At 46.5% G+C, this 14,995-nt stretch overlaps 2 protein-coding genes across 2 annotated transcripts in view; one reads left to right on the top strand and one right to left on the bottom strand.

Moving 5' to 3' along the window:
- KCNAB2 (potassium voltage-gated channel subfamily A regulatory beta subunit 2) overlaps window positions 1–14,995 on the bottom strand; it is a 384,406-nt gene that overhangs the window by 152,241 nt on the left and 217,170 nt on the right. The window lies entirely within an intron of this gene.
- ICMT (isoprenylcysteine carboxyl methyltransferase) lies at window positions 5,226–14,466 on the top strand. Its single transcript, XM_083752774.1, has 5 exons — window positions 5,226–5,669; window positions 8,486–8,574; window positions 9,207–9,376; window positions 10,659–10,876; window positions 11,269–14,466. Exons 1-5 carry the CDS (start codon window positions 5,241–5,243, stop codon window positions 11,449–11,451), a joined length of 1,089 nt encoding a protein of 362 aa, XP_083608900.1. The 5' UTR covers window positions 5,226–5,240; the 3' UTR covers window positions 11,452–14,466.

The following is a 14,995-nucleotide window of genomic DNA, read 5'->3' on the forward strand; positions in this document are numbered from 1 at the left end:
ATCAATGGTCCCTAAGTAAAATTAGCAGTCATGGGGTAAGAAGACAGGTCCTTTTAGGGACTGGTAACTGGTTAAGGAGTGGGACGCAGGTGGCGCTGTGGGTTAAAGCCTCAGCGCCTAGGACTTGCCGATCGAAAGGTCGGCGGTTCGAATCCCTGCGGCGGGGTGCGCTCCCGCTGCTCGGTCCCAGCGCCTGCCAACCTAGCAGTTCGAAAGCACCTCCGGGTGCAAGTAGATAAATAGGGACCGCTTACCAGCGGGAAGGTAAACGGCGTTTCCGTGTGCGTTTCCGTGTGCTGCCAGAGCAGCGATGTCACGCTGGCCACGTGACCCAGAAGTGTCTCCGGACAGCGCTGGCCCCTGGCCTCTTGAGTGAGATGGGCGCACAACCCCAGAGTCTGGCAAGACTGGCCCGTACGGGCAGGGGTACCTTTACCTTTTAACTGGTTAAGGAACTGGGTGGGGACAGAGTAGGAATAAATGGACAGTTCTCACCATGGAGGTAAGCAGGCAGAGGTGTCCCCCAAATATCTGTACCGTGGTACCTCTGGTTAAGAACTTAATTTGTTCCAGAGGTCCGTTCTTAACCTGAAACTGTTCTTAACCTGAGGTACCACTTTAACTAATGGGGCCTTCCACCGCCGTCACGCAATTTCTCTTCTCATCCTGAAGCAAACTTCTTAACCCGAGGTACTATTTCTGGGTTAGCGGAGTCTGTAACCTGAAGCGCTTGTAACCAGAAGCATCTGTAACCCAAGGTACCATTGTTTTGTGAGGAAGAGTACTGAAAAGACTTCTTTGCCTGGTTTTGCTACTGCTAAAGCTGCTGATATAAGAGACAGAAAGATTTGGGCTACTGATGGCTACTAGTCACGATGGCTGTGCCCTGGGTGAGCCAGGCAGTACAAAAGTGAGTTGATGAATCATCATGGGCTTTTGAACCCAAAACATCAAGTGTTTAATTGGTTTAATCTAAATGCATTTGCAGGGATGCGGGTGGCGTTGCAGTCTAAACTATTGAGCCTAGGGCTTGCCGATCAGAAGGTCAGTGGTTTGAATCCCCACAACGGGGTGAGCTCCCGTTGCTCGGTCCCTGCTCCTGCTAACATAGCAGTTTGAAAGCATGTCAAAGTGCAAGTAGATAAATAGGTACCACTCCAGCGGGAAGGTAAACAGCGTTTCCGTGTGCTGCTCTGGTTTCACCAGAAGCAGCTTAGTCATGCTGGTCACATGACCCAGAAAAACTGTCTGTGGATAAATGCTGGCTCCTTTGGCCAGTAAAGCGAGATGAGCACCGCAACCCCAGAGTCGTTCGTGACTGGACTTAACTGTCAGGGGTCCTTCACCTTTACCTTTTTAAATACATTTGCACCTTGATGCCAAAGCCCAAAGAGAAATGCCTTTATTGAGATGCTGAAGGATGTGTGATATGGAGTCACAGAATTGTAGAGTTAGAAGGGACTACATTTTGTCCAACACCCTGCAATGCAGGACCATTCACTGTCAGACTGAAAAGCCATCTCATCTGATTCCTCTTTGTTCCTTGTTGCAGTTATGCCAGAACCAAAAGAAACTTCCAAGGAATAATCGTGTGTTCTGAATTTGCAGGACCGTCATTTTAAAATGTGCCCAAATGATCCTACACTTCTTAAAGCCATTCAGTCCAGCGCAATGTGTGTTTGTTCAGGAGTACGTCGCACTGAAACCCATGGAGAGCACTCCCAAGTGGGTGATTTGCATCCTCATAGGTGCAAGCCTATTAATAGTTATCCATAAGTAAGTCCAACTGTGTGTGTGATGGGACTTATCCCTAGGCAAGTCTTCGTGCAATTCCAAATGCATTCCAAAAACGAGGCACCAATCTTAGTTTAGACTTGCAACCCCATCTAAGCTGCAAATGCCATGTTAGATGTGAAAAAACAAAACCCAATTCTTCTATACCCAACTAGAGATTGTATTTTAGGAGCCAACAGAATGTAACATTTGCAAAATGAAGTTAATCATTGCACAAGGAGTGGGGAGGTGGCTCGGAGGAAAAGGCGAACAGCTCTTCAGGGCAGTCGGCCTGTGAAAAGGAGTCACGCTTTCCAATTTCTTGGAAAAAGCTTTGAGGGTGATAGAGAGCTTGGAGAGGAAAAAGAAAGAAAGAGAAAAGGCTGTGCATTCTTTCCCCCCATGAAAGCTGAGTGAATTTCAGCCTCTGTTGTCTCTTGGCAGACAATGACCACACTTTCTCTAGAGATGCATCCTGGAGGGGCTGGAGGTTTTCAAAGTGTCCTTAATAAAAGTTGGCTTTTAGCAATGTGAATTGCCAAAGGGTGGGGGGAGGGGCCCACTATGCCTGGACACAATAGACTCAGAGGAGTGAATCAACACTCAACCAGAGTGTGCAAAGTGAGAGTTAGGAGTGAATTCAGAGAAAGGCCCAATTGTCTGTGTCTTTTGTGCCTTGAGCCAGCTGGAGGTAATCTTTCAATATTTACCCTGCTCTATTGTTCAAAACTCATTTGCACACGCAACAGCGGGGGGGGGGGGGGAGCAGGGGAATGTGTAACCATTTCCAGAGGTGGTGGCTCTGTTTTTGCAGGGGCAGCCTTAAAGAACCCACCTTTGGTTGGTATTTTGTTTCCAGTCATTAAAAAAAATACATATTATTCATTTAAAAATGAATCAGAGCGGTTTACAACAATTGTATGCAACACCGTATGATAAAAACTATATCAAAATCAGAAATCAACTAACTATGATGGAATAATGTCTAATTAATTGCCTGCTTAAGCCTGATAGAAAAGTTTTCCGCAAGTGTTTAAAAGTTGAAATCGAAGGTGATCCAATGGTATCTTTCAGATCTTCTAAAATATACGTAGCCACTTAAGTAACTGCAGTCTGAACCATATATATTTTTACATGTTTAGAGCAGCCGACAAACAATTAGCAAAGGAAGCATAATATATCCAGAGAATACAAAATATCCTTTTACGGTACAAACACAGTTTCAAAGATATTTTTCGAACGATGTTCCGTTTTAATGCACAGCCTACACTTAAGCTTTACAATGCCTCAACCCCAAAGAACAAGTGGTTTCTATATTATTTAACATTTTATATCCCACTTTTATTCCAAGGAGCTCAAGGTGGAGCACATGGTTCTTCCTCCTCCTCATTTAATCCAGCAACAACCCTGTGAGGTAGGTTAGGCTGAGGGACAGTGCCTGGCGCAGGGTCACACCCAGTGAGCTTCATGGCCAACTGGGGATTTGAACCCTGGACTCTCCCAGGTCCTTGTCTGACACACTAAACCACAGCACCAGGAAGAGAATGGACTGGGATGAGGATAGAAAGGCAGCATACAACCCTCCCAGCAGTGCTGGCCAGGTCTGCCAATTCCCCCACCCCCTGTCCTATGTTGTAGGTTGAGGGTCAGGCTGGTAGAATAGTTTTTGTCCTTGGTTGTTAATATGTCATGTATTTTTGTGGTTTTATATTGCATTGTAAACTGCCGTGTGATCCTTGGTACAGGGCAGTATAGAAATCTGTTAAAAATTAAAAATTGCAACAATGACCCTGAAAGGAAATATTCTTTTCGTTTTATCCCCGATGCAGGTGGATAACGGAAGATGGAGCAAGATTGCTTTCTCCTGCTCTGAACAGCAGAATGGTCTCCCTTGGGAGGTGGTGGACTCTCCTTCCTTGGAGGATTTTAAGCAGAGGTTGCAGATGGTCATCTGTCATGTATTATCTAGTTGAGATTCCTGCATTGCAGGGCGTTGCACTAAATAAATCCCTTCCAACTCTACAATTCGATAAGATTGTAACACCACCACCACCCCGCCATGTTCTGCCATGTAAAGGTAAAGGTAAGTACCTATTTATCTACTTGCACTTTGAAGTGCTTTCGAACTGCTAGGTTGGCAGGAGCAGGGACCGAGCAACGGGAGCTCACCCCATTGCGGGGATTTGAACCGCCGACCTTCTGATCGGCAAGTCTTAGGCTCTGTGGTTTAAGCCACAGCGCCACCCACATCCCTGTTCTTAATAATGCAGCAGGCTGAAAGTCGTTAGTCAGGGCTTTAGAGAACTCTTGGATGTCTGCCTTGGTTTCTATGCAAAAAATTCCTTCCAGTAGCACCTTAAAGACCAACTAAGTTAGTTCTAGGTATGAGCTTTCGTGTGCATGCACACTTCTTCAGATACACTGAAACAGAAGTCACCAGACCCTTCTATATAGTGAGAAGGTGGGGAGGGGTGTTACTCAGAAGGGTGGTGGGAATGGGTGATTGGCAGATAGCTGTGATGAGCCTGTTGACGACTCTTAACGACTGCAATAGGTCTTACAGGAAAAAGCAAGGGGTGAGAAGGTGAAAAATGGCTATGTCATGTATAATGAGATAAGAATCCAATGTCTTTGTTCAGACCAGGTCTCTCCATGCTATCTGCCAATCACCCATTCCCACCACCCTTCTGAGTAATAATACCCCTCCCCATCTTCTCACTATATAGAAGGGTCTGGTGATTTCTGTTTCAGTGTATCTGAAGGCTGAAGGGCCAGCTCCATTGGGCTGCTTCTGTTTCTTGAACTGCTTGCATTCTAGACTGGTCTCCCTCTCTCTTCCCATTCTCTTTGTGTGTGTATATATATGTATGTATCCCCCCCACTTCAAAAGGCAGCAGATGGCATTTTTAAGTGATGCCACATCAAGAGCCCACAATGTAAGGCCATAAAGTCCCAAGTCTAAAACAGCCTAACTGCACTGCTGACTGTGAGAAGGGCTATTTACGCATTTACCATCGGTGCCAGAGTTCTTTTTTCCTTCCTTCCTCCTCCCTCCCTGAACCTCTTATTTATTAATTAATTATTTATTAATTAATTTATTATTTTCGTGCCGCCTGTTATTTATTAATTAATCATTTCATAAGCGTACTCCTCAACTGTAAGAAAGCACCACAAAGTACTGTAGTTTACATGGAGAAAAACAATAGCAATTATAAATAAAAAGAATTAAAAGCAGTTATTTAAAACATGTTAAAAATTGATTAAAGTCAAGATAGGTAGGTTCTCCGCCCACCCGCCCAGCAGTAAAAATCGGCTGCTATATGAGCTGCTCTTGGAATCCTTTCGGCTGGAATAGCTTGTTAAATAGAAAAGGGGGGTCGGGAAGTACATCATCATCATCATCACCAAAGCGTTATCGAAACCAGAAACTCGCGCTGAGTGCGTTTCTCTTCACCTTTCTTATCTCTATGGTCACCCGCCCTACCGAGGCGGACACGCCCCCCTGGGCCGGTTTCAATAAATCTCGCGAGGTCTCTCCGCCGTCCTATGCTGAGATGCCAGAATCTACGCCCCGCCTCCGCGGAGTTGTCTCGCGAGAATTGGGGGGGCGAGGCCTCGCGAGAGCGGGGCTTGGCTCCGGCCGCCGGTCCATCATGGCCGGCGCTGAGGGGAAGGCGGGCGTCGGCGGGCGAAGGGGACGCGAGGCACGGACCAGCCTGACGGCCTTCGTGCTGGGAAGCTCCGTGGCGGCCGTGCCGCTGCTGCTGTCGGCACCTCCGCCGGCGCTGCTCTCCGGGCTGGGCTTCCAAGGCCGCGCCGCGCTGGCCCTTCATGTGGCCGGAGTCAACGCCGCCCTCCTGCTGGCCTGGGGTCGCGCTCCGGGGGGCATGTACCAGGTAAGGGCTGGAAGGAGGGCGTGTCCACGCGAAGCCCCGCCCCTCGGCGGAGGGATTCGCGAGCTCGTGGGCGTGGTTAGTGCAAGACCGCCCACTTCTGGCTGGGAAGGGCGTGGCCATACCCCTCTTTGCTATAACTTGGTTAGACACGCCCAGGGGTGTGGAATTCTAAAAGAATTATAAACAGAAAAATATTCATAGATGCATGCATATCTAAATACAGTGGTACCTCGGGTTACATGCGCTTCAGGTTACATGCGCTTCAGGTTACAGATTCCGCTAACTCAGAAATAGTACCTCAGGTTAAGAACTTTGCTTCAGCATGAGAACCGAAATCGTGCAACGGCGGCCGCAGGAGGCCCCATTAGCTCAAGTGGTGCTTCAGGTTAAGAACAGTTTCAGGTTAAGAACGGACCTCCGGAACGAATTAAGTACTTAACCCGAGGTAAAGTTACCCCTGCCCGTACGGGCCAGTCGTGTCCGACTCTAGGGTTGTGCGCCCATCTCACTTAAGAGGCCGGGGGCCAGCACTGTCGGGAGACACTTCCAGGTCACGTGGCCAGCGTGACAAAGCTGCTCTGGCGAGCCAGCACCAGCGCAGCACACGGAAACGCCGTTTACCTTCCCGCTATAAAGTGGTACCTATTTATCTACTTGCACTTAGGGGTGCTTTCGAACTGCTAGGTGGGCAGGAGCTGGGACCGAAAGACAGGAGCTCACCCCGCCGCGGGGATTTGAACCTCCAACCATGCGATCGGCAAGCCCTAGGCACTGAGGTTTTAACCACAGCGCCACCCGCGTCCCCAAGGTACCCGAGGTACCACTGTATAAATAATCCATGTGTCTGAAATAGTGCAGGAGAGCAATCCTGAAGCCATGTTGACTCTCCCAATGACTTCAAATATTCCTCTGCAGTAAGGGAAGTAAATGGGGAAAGCCTTCTTGTCTTATAGGGGGCATATTTGTGTACGAATAGGGTGAGCCTGTGACCTGGATTCAGGAACTAAAGTATTAACCATCACAAAAATGGCCAGGCTTCCCAAGTAATGCAATCAGCGACCATTATCAGGTATCCTGGAAAACTGGATTTCTGGTGTCAACTGCCTCCTATGATGCATGTATGATGATTTGGGAGTGGTCTTTGGCTAAGGGGTTTGGGCAACGTCAAATGTCTTTAAAGGCTCCTGCACTCTTTTGTTCAGGGTCCCTCCCATCGTGGAAGGAGGGGAGGGATCTCTGTTGCAACAGAAATATATATATATCTGCCTTGCTTTCCACTGGATCCTGCCTGCATCCATTCTTCTCTGACCAATCATGGACTTAGGGGACTCAGAGTCCCATGGGGACTTGGACAGCAAAAGGCAAACCCCATTTTTTACATCAAAGGCTACTCCCTTCTCTGCTTAAGGAGGGGTGTGGCTGTCTCCTTAATGAGTTTCCTTTTCTGCTCCTGACCCAGATATGTCAGCTCTGCTGAATGTATGTCCCTGCGCAAGCACAAAGTATGTCCCTGCGCAAGCACAGAGTGCTTTAACCACTGAAGCAGTCCATGCCTGTGAGGCGTCTTGCAGCACTCTGACAACTGGGCTTGTTTACTTGTCCTAGGCTGGCACTTGCTTCGTCAAGTACATAAAGCCAAAGCTGCTGAAATCATAATGTCGTTATGCAAATCTATGGCGTGGTTCCATGTGCAATACTGTGCACAGTTCTGGTTGCCCCACCTCAGAAAGGAAATTTCTGGAAAAGGTTTAGAGAAGGGCAACCAGAGGATCAAAGGGGAGAAGTGACTTGCTTATCAGAAAAAGTTGCAGCATTCGGAACTTAGGACCTTTTCGTTTAGCAAAAAGACAAGTAAGAGATAAAATGATAAAAGCTGATAGAATTATGCACGGAATAGAGAAAAGCTTTTCTTACTCTCTCCCATTAACTTGTGGACATTGATGAAGCTGAATGTTGGAGTTTTCAGGACAGATGAAAGAGAGGACTTCTTCACACAGCGCATAGGTAAACTATGAAACTCCCTCCCATGGTGGGAGGCAGTGATGGCCACGAACTTGGATGGCTTTAAAAATCATGCAAGACAAGGCTGTCACTGGCTGCTAGCCAGAATCAGCCTCCGTTATTCCTCAGTTGCTGCGCACAGGGCTGTTTTCACTCATCTTCTACTTGTGGTTTCCCCGGAGGCCTCCGGATGGCCACTGTGAGAACAGGATGCTGGACTAGATGGGCCATTGGCCTCATCCTGCCAGGCTCTTACTTGCCTGTTGTGGCGTGACTTGTTTTAGCCTGGCACCTACTTTGTCAAGCCCACATTCATTTTTGCTGCGGCTGGTCTTTTAAAAGTCTTCAGCGTTGTGTTAGATCTTAATGTCTTGCTGTAGGATAAGTAGAAAAAGTTTGAAGAGGAAACCTCAAGCCCTTACCCCTATTTGAAATAAGGTTGTGCTAGAAGATTAGGATGCAAAGCCGTCCCCCGATAGATCTCATCTATCTTTTTCTCATAAATGTTATTGTAGACAAATAAGCTATAGAGAAGAAGGGGAACCTGCAGTCTTCCATATGTTTTTTGACTCTAACTTCCAATATCACCAGTGGTTGGGGAGGATGATGATGGGAGTTTGGAGTGGTGGACAGGATAGGCATATTTCCACCCAGGGGTTTCCTGTTGTCAATCCCTCCCATGGTGTGCTGGAGAGATAGGACTGCCTTAGGATTTGGCTTCAGAACTGGTGACTTGTGGGGTAGGAGTATGTGGGGTTGCCCCCCCTCTGGCTGATGGGTAGGTGAGTTTCTGACTGCCTTTTCTTCCCTTGTAGATTGCCATCCGTGCCTGCTTCTTGGGCTTTGCATTCGGGTGTGGTTTATTGCTCAGCTTCGGACAATCTACGTGGAAGCATTTTGGATGGTAAGCACTTTAGGTTTCTGAAAAGAAAACTGTGGGCTCTGGGGGACAGCTCTCTTGTTCCTGGAGACTCCTGGGACCTGCACTCACCTGTGTTTGGCTGGTCTTGATCCTCTTAGGGGCACTAGGAGAGCCTGCCATAGGAGACAAATACTACTTAATGCATTGTTTCTGAATCCATTTTTGGAGCCCCTTTTCTCCCCTGCCTTCTGTACTCAGGAAATCCTAGCTGCTTGCCAGGGGACAAAAGCAGACACCTGGAGGGGAATGTCTGAATAACTGATGGTTCTTAGTTTGAGGTGGTTAGCCTCCCCACTCCTAATTTTGGATGTGAGACCTAGGCATCTGCTCTGTAAAATATATATATAGATGTGTGCAAGTTCTTCTCACTGTTTTAGGACACCTGTATTGAGTGATGTGAATGATGCTATATTTGAGTCTGCATGCTTCCTGGAAAAGGAACCATCCAGAGAATGAGCCCACCCTTGTAATATTGTTTTTAAAACATCATTGGAGATTAAGCAGCAGGTGTGTTGAGCAGCCCAGTTTACAGCTCTTCAGAAGAGCAAACCTAGAGTTAAAACCCAGGAAGCTGAAACATGAGAGTTTTGCTAAGTCCCTGGTTGCTCTTCCAGGTATATGTGTTCGCTTTCCTTCTTCCATTACTCTGAATACTTGGTGACAGCCGTTAACAACCCCAGAAGTCTCTCCTTGGATTCCTTCTTGATCAACCACAGCTTTGAATACAACCTAGCTGCAGTCTCATCCTGGGTTGAGTTCACCGTGGAAAAATTCATTTGCCCAGGTCAGTAACTATTGAGTTCTTATGCAAGTGAAACAGAAAAACTCAATCATTCTAATGGGAGACCCAGAAACATGGACTTGGAGGCAGGTCTGAAAACGAAGCTGTTTCTCTCCCCAACCTGAACTAATTGGGGTGATATTGACCCCTCACCTTTAAAATGATCTCCCCTTTGAAGGTGTGTTTCACCACAACACTGATACTTGTTTAAGCAACAGGTGAAGACACTCCTCTTTGCCCAAGCTTTTGGGGAGGGATGAAGTATATATTGGGTGCTTGAATCTTCATTGCTGCTGGTGGTTTGTAACTGAAGTCTGTATTTTGCTACATGCTGTTTTTATCTTCTTTTTTAAACAGTTGGTGCTTAGGCCATGTATTCTTTCTCTGGGACCTCTGGGTAGAAAGGCAGGTCATAAATACTTTAAATAAATAAGAACTTGGTATGCTGAAACAAGGTGTAGGACTTGGCCTTTGAGTGTCAAGGGGCTTTGCATGCATTATCTCAGAAAGGTTCTAAGTTAGGCGGGGTTGCTATCCTACTATTGCAGGTACAGAGGCTGAGTAAGCAGCACTCCTTTTGTGAAGGCCACCTACTCAGCTTATTACCACCTTGAACCAGAGACTTCACAACTCGCATTTTTAGCTATAACAACAGCCCTTCGGTGGTGGCTGAGAGTGCTTTATTCATTGCACCCTCCTGGCCCTCAGTTACTAATACACGCCTGAAAATGCTGATAACAGGGTGGACCTTTTGCCCCTCAAGCTTATTTAGAGGCTGCATTGAAAGATGGTCACACACCACTTGTGTGTGGCTTTAGTTCGCTCATTAGTTGGACCATTTTCTGACCCTTCTAAAACGGTGACTGTTTTGACTTCATGCTCTGACATTAAGGTCCTTTTTTGTTTTAAATGACACTGTGAAGGGGAGGAGATCACTGTTATCAATGAGTGTTTATGGGAGTTTGGCTTTGATCTCTGCATTCTGCTTCTTGTGTACATTGAATTGTGAAGTTTGCAGATGGGTCTCCACAGAAGTTAACTAGCCCACAAACCTTTGTTGTAGCCCACCTGCTGGCACAGACCTCTGTCAGTCATTTTTGGTCCAAAAGAAAACCAAAACCCAGCTCCAGTTAGCTGTTTGCCCTGGTCCCTTGTGAAGAATGTACTTTTGTGAAGTTAATCCATTTGTTACAAGCACCGAGTGCCTTCTTTCCCCTTCTGACCGGTGCAGCTGCAACTCTACCAGAGTCGCACCATTTTGCAACCTGCGCTTGCTCATTTGCAGAGATGAAGCAGATCACTTGGCTGAGTTCGGCAGGGCTGCTCATGGTGGTTTTTGGGGACTGTCTGAGGAAGGCTGCCATGCTCACAGCTGGCTCCAACTTCAACCACATTGTTCAGAATGAAAAATCGGAGACCCACACTCTTGTGACCAGAGGTGTTTATGGCTGGTTTCGTCACCCATCGTACGTCGGATGGTTTTACTGGAGTATTGGGACCCAGGTACTGTTGCACAGCTTAGTGCATCTTGTAATATTTTGGCTCTTTCGGTGGGTGGAGAGGGTACCCTAGGCTACTTGAGATATTAAGAGGAATGTGTGATAGTGTTTAATTCATGAATTCAACCTTCCAGTTTTCAGAGTGGTTTAACAGTCAATCCCTTGTCGCAGGAAACTCTGGGAGTTGTAGTTCTGGGAGGGGAATAGGGGTCTCCTACCCACTCTTGGCACCTTTAACAAACTTCAGCTCCCAAAACCCTTTGGGGAAAGAAGCCAGGGTCATTTAAAGTGGTATCAGAATGCTTTAAACATAGGGTGTGAATGTAACCTTCGAGTCTCTTGAGCTTTCCAGTTTTCATGCTCCTGGCAGCCATTCTCCTGCATTCCTTGTTTCAGGTATTGCTGTGCAATCCAATCTGCATGGTGGGCTACACACTGGCATCCTGGCGCTTCTTCCGGGAGCGGATAGAAGAGGAGGAGATGACACTGATCCATTTCTTTGGGGAAGAGTACCTGGCCTACAAGAGGAGGGTCCCTACAGGCTTGCCATTCATCAGAGGCGTGAAAGCAGAACTATGAAGACCCCGGGGCCGGCATTGAGCAGAACGTGGGAGCTCCAGGGGCCGCTTGGCCTGGCCTGTGCAGAAGAACAACGGTGACATTCGTGCCGTGCCGGTACAGTAGTGGTCAGTTTTAATACCTAGTGAGTTTCCTGGAGGTTTGTGAAGGGCTGGGCGGAAGCTCCATACCTTAGGCAAAAATAGATGCCCTCCCTTGACATAAGCGGGAGAAGGGACTGCCTGGATGATCAGAGCTGCACTGAATCCTCAAGGCAGACTTTGAAAGCAAAACAATTTTCTTTGCTCTGCCTCTTGCAGCTTTGATGGACCAAAGTGCACCAAAGCAGATTTCAATGACAAGCTCGCCCTTTGAGTAACCACTATTGCTCCCTGGAAGGGATTTGGATAGAAACTCACCTCTCTAGTCGAAAGTTTTTCTTTTCTTTTTTAAAGCAAAGGGGCCCAGTCCTTCCAGTTCTTCCCCCTCTCCACAAATGCCGCCCCACCAAAGGGAAAGCGCAGCACAGCATTAAACTCTGGGCCTGATCTCCTAAGCACTCTCCCAAGGCTGGGCTGGCAGGGGGTAGGGTCTGTTTGCAGCATCCAGGCCCTCTGGTTCTATCTTAAAATGCATGACTACTGTCAAGATTAACAACACAGGCAAAGAGATCTCCCTTCCCTTTGCCCTTTTTCCAAACCAGGCTTGCAATACACCTCACAAATGAACGAAAAAAAGAGAAGTCTTTGCACCTAAATGTTATGGTCTCCTGTTTCTTTCACGGCCATTTTGACGTCCCTCCTGGTTGAGCGGTCCTGTCTCACTCCTACTGCTCAGCCTCACAACCTTTGTCTTCATTCCACATTTTTGATAATGACCACCTCTCCTCCCACCAGAATCCTGTTTGTGTAGCAAAAGTTCAAATTCTGTTTCTACAAAGTGCAAGGGGATGGTTGCTTTTGAATTTGCATACTGAACAAGTATTACTTTGGCAATATATATTAAGCAGGATGCACATGACTGACTGGGAGAGACTTCCCTCGCGCCCTCCTCCTCTCCCTGGCTGCCTTTTTAAAAAGTTTCTCACTGCACACTTTTCCATTTTAATATACCAAAGAGAAGTTTAATGTGTTTCTGTTTCTACTGATCTATTTATAATGAAGATGAGAAATAAGACGCTTGCAAACTGATGCCAAGACTGGCAGAAATGGCATTTCTGTCGTTTTGGGGGGCCAGTTGCCATCCAATTATCATTCTCTCTGTACCCAGCAAGGATGATTCTTTAAGCTGTCATCTGTCTCCACTTTCTTTGATTTGTAAATGCAAAACGGCCAAAATCTCAAGCAAGCAGCTTTAATTTCTCTTTCACTCTGTGACATCCTTGTTTACAGAGGGGTAAGCAGGCTTTTGTGCTTCTTTACTTGGGGCACTTTTTTTGGGGGGGGGGAGAAAATGAGGCAGGTGCACTTAAGAGAGAGAGAGAAAAAATATATATACTGCAAAAATAAGTCCAAAACAATTCTATGCTTAGGAAAAGCTGGATTCTACACCTCTGTATAAATTAAGACAGTCTACATAGTGTCCCCCATTTCCTATTGTACCTGTAGAGTCTGCTTTTAGCATTGGTAATTTCTGGTCAATAATTCCCCTGCTGTCCAGAGTTAGGTAGAAGCTCAGACCTTGCCCTTCTAGACTGCATTGCCCAAGAGCTTCTGTTGACCTTAATTCTTTAATCTGGGAGCATGGCTGAGTTAATTTTAGGAGAGACACAACTCATGACTTGTATCTTCAGGGCGATTTGTTTCCTCGGTGGCTCATTAAGAATCAAGCGGAATCTGAAAAATTCTGTTCTGTTGCTTGTGAACTATCAGGTGGCGATTGAGAGCCCCTTGGTTGGCTTTGTGCAAATGTCATAGCACAGCTTGGTGGGGGAACCTGTTGCACAGTTGACCTACTGCAACATAAAACTGAAGCTTCTTCCTTATGTTGAGTAAGTCCATTGACCCATGTTGCCCAATATTTGCTTGCTCTGATGGGGAAGAAGATTCATATACGGTTCATATACGCCATGAGATGGGGTATCGGTTGCAGAAATCGGTTTCCCCAATAAAATTAGTTTTAATAAATAAAAGTTTCTAGTCCTTGTGGCTGCAAAATGAGCTTGCATGGTGGAGGAAGGGTATGTCAGGTTGAATTTCAAAATCTAGAAAGTTGCTAAGGTTTTCAAGGGTCAGATTCTGATCTGTCTTACAGAGAGTGGATCCACTGAGATGAATGGGCATGTCTAAGGTCCATTCATTTCAATGGGTCTGCACTTAGTTGGATGAGATTTGAATTCCCTGCATAGCACGTGTGTAGTTTGCAAACCCTGCTTTGTACGGAAGGGGCTGCAGCTGAGGGGTAGCTCTGTGCTTTGCATTCAGGAGGCCCCATATTCAGTCCCCAGTTGGGGACTGTCCCCTGCCTGAAACCTTGGATTGCCGCTGCCAGTCAGTGTAGACGGTACTGAGGTAGATGGATCCAGATATCTGAAGCAGTATCAGGTCTCACCCTATGTACCTACTTCAGACCTGTAGGCCCTCCTCGGTCAAAATACATGTCCATATCTGTAATATGCAGGCAATATCTGTAATATGCAGAAGCAATTTTTTTTAAAGTATGCACATTTAATCAAATCAGTGTAATTTGTATGGATTGTGGAATACAGCTTTTATTAGAACGAATTTTGGATGTATAATCCTAGCATCATTTTTATAGAAATCATGGTATACACACAGGTCTGCCTCCCCCTCTCCCCTCCCCCTCCCCCCGGCTGCCCTGGTAACTAGCCAGTTTGTGTTGCCAGGAGAATATCCTGAGATTCCCTCTGAAAATTAATCATGCTGTTTTTTGCTTTGTTACCTCGGAAGCTGAGAGGCAGTTGTTTACTTTCCAGTCCCTTTGGAGCAGTCGGCTGGCAACCAGCCAAACAGAGGATCAGTTCTGTTTGTTCTCTTGTATTTTTAAAAGAATAATAATAAAATATTTTTAAGTCTCTATTCTTTTCCAGATGTTGATAGCGCCCCTTTCTTAGATCATATTTATTGCATTGACAACCCCACCATTCCTCCAATAAGCTCAAGGTGGTGTATGTAGCCCATAATATAAGCCTCACAACAACCCTGTGAGGTAGGGTAGGTGAGAGCTGATGACTGGCCCAAGGTTGCCAAGCGGGGATTTGCACTCTAGTCTCCCCCTCATAATGCATGAATGGGAATAACCCCATAATTCCTGGTGGACAAGGAAAGGGCCCTCTTATTTTAAAACCATTTCGGCAGGTGTTAGGATCCTGCAACCCTCCAGATGTTGGACTCCCAATTCCCATCAGCCCTAGCCATCATGCCAGTAGGCACTGCATCAGGGCCATCTGTCTTCAAACAGAAAACAGGTATGCTTTTTTCCACATGCACCCCAATTCTAATAGCACAAATACACATCCTTAATTATCATACTGAGCATATGGGATCCATTTTGTGAAGGTTGCTTAATAAAATCCATAAGCGTTAAAGGCAAGGAAAACGTTTGC

Source organism: Podarcis gaigeae (assembly GCF_964106915.1).
Source record: "Podarcis gaigeae genome assembly, chromosome: 8".
NCBI classification, from domain to species: Eukaryota; Metazoa; Chordata; class Lepidosauria; order Squamata; family Lacertidae; genus Podarcis; species Podarcis gaigeae.

Excerpts from the sequence above, each read along its gene's own strand:
- ICMT (XM_083752774.1), top strand. The coding sequence starts at position 5,241 with ATGGTCACCCGCCCTACCGAGGCGGACACGCCCCCCTGGGCCGGTTTC. Across the intron at positions 5,670-8,485 it reads CTCCGGGGGGCATGTACCAG|ATTGCCATCCGTGCCTGCTT; the intron begins GTAAGGGCTGGA and ends CTTCCCTTGTAG. Across the intron at positions 8,575-9,206 it reads ACGTGGAAGCATTTTGGATG|GTATATGTGTTCGCTTTCCT; the intron begins GTAAGCACTTTA and ends TTGCTCTTCCAG.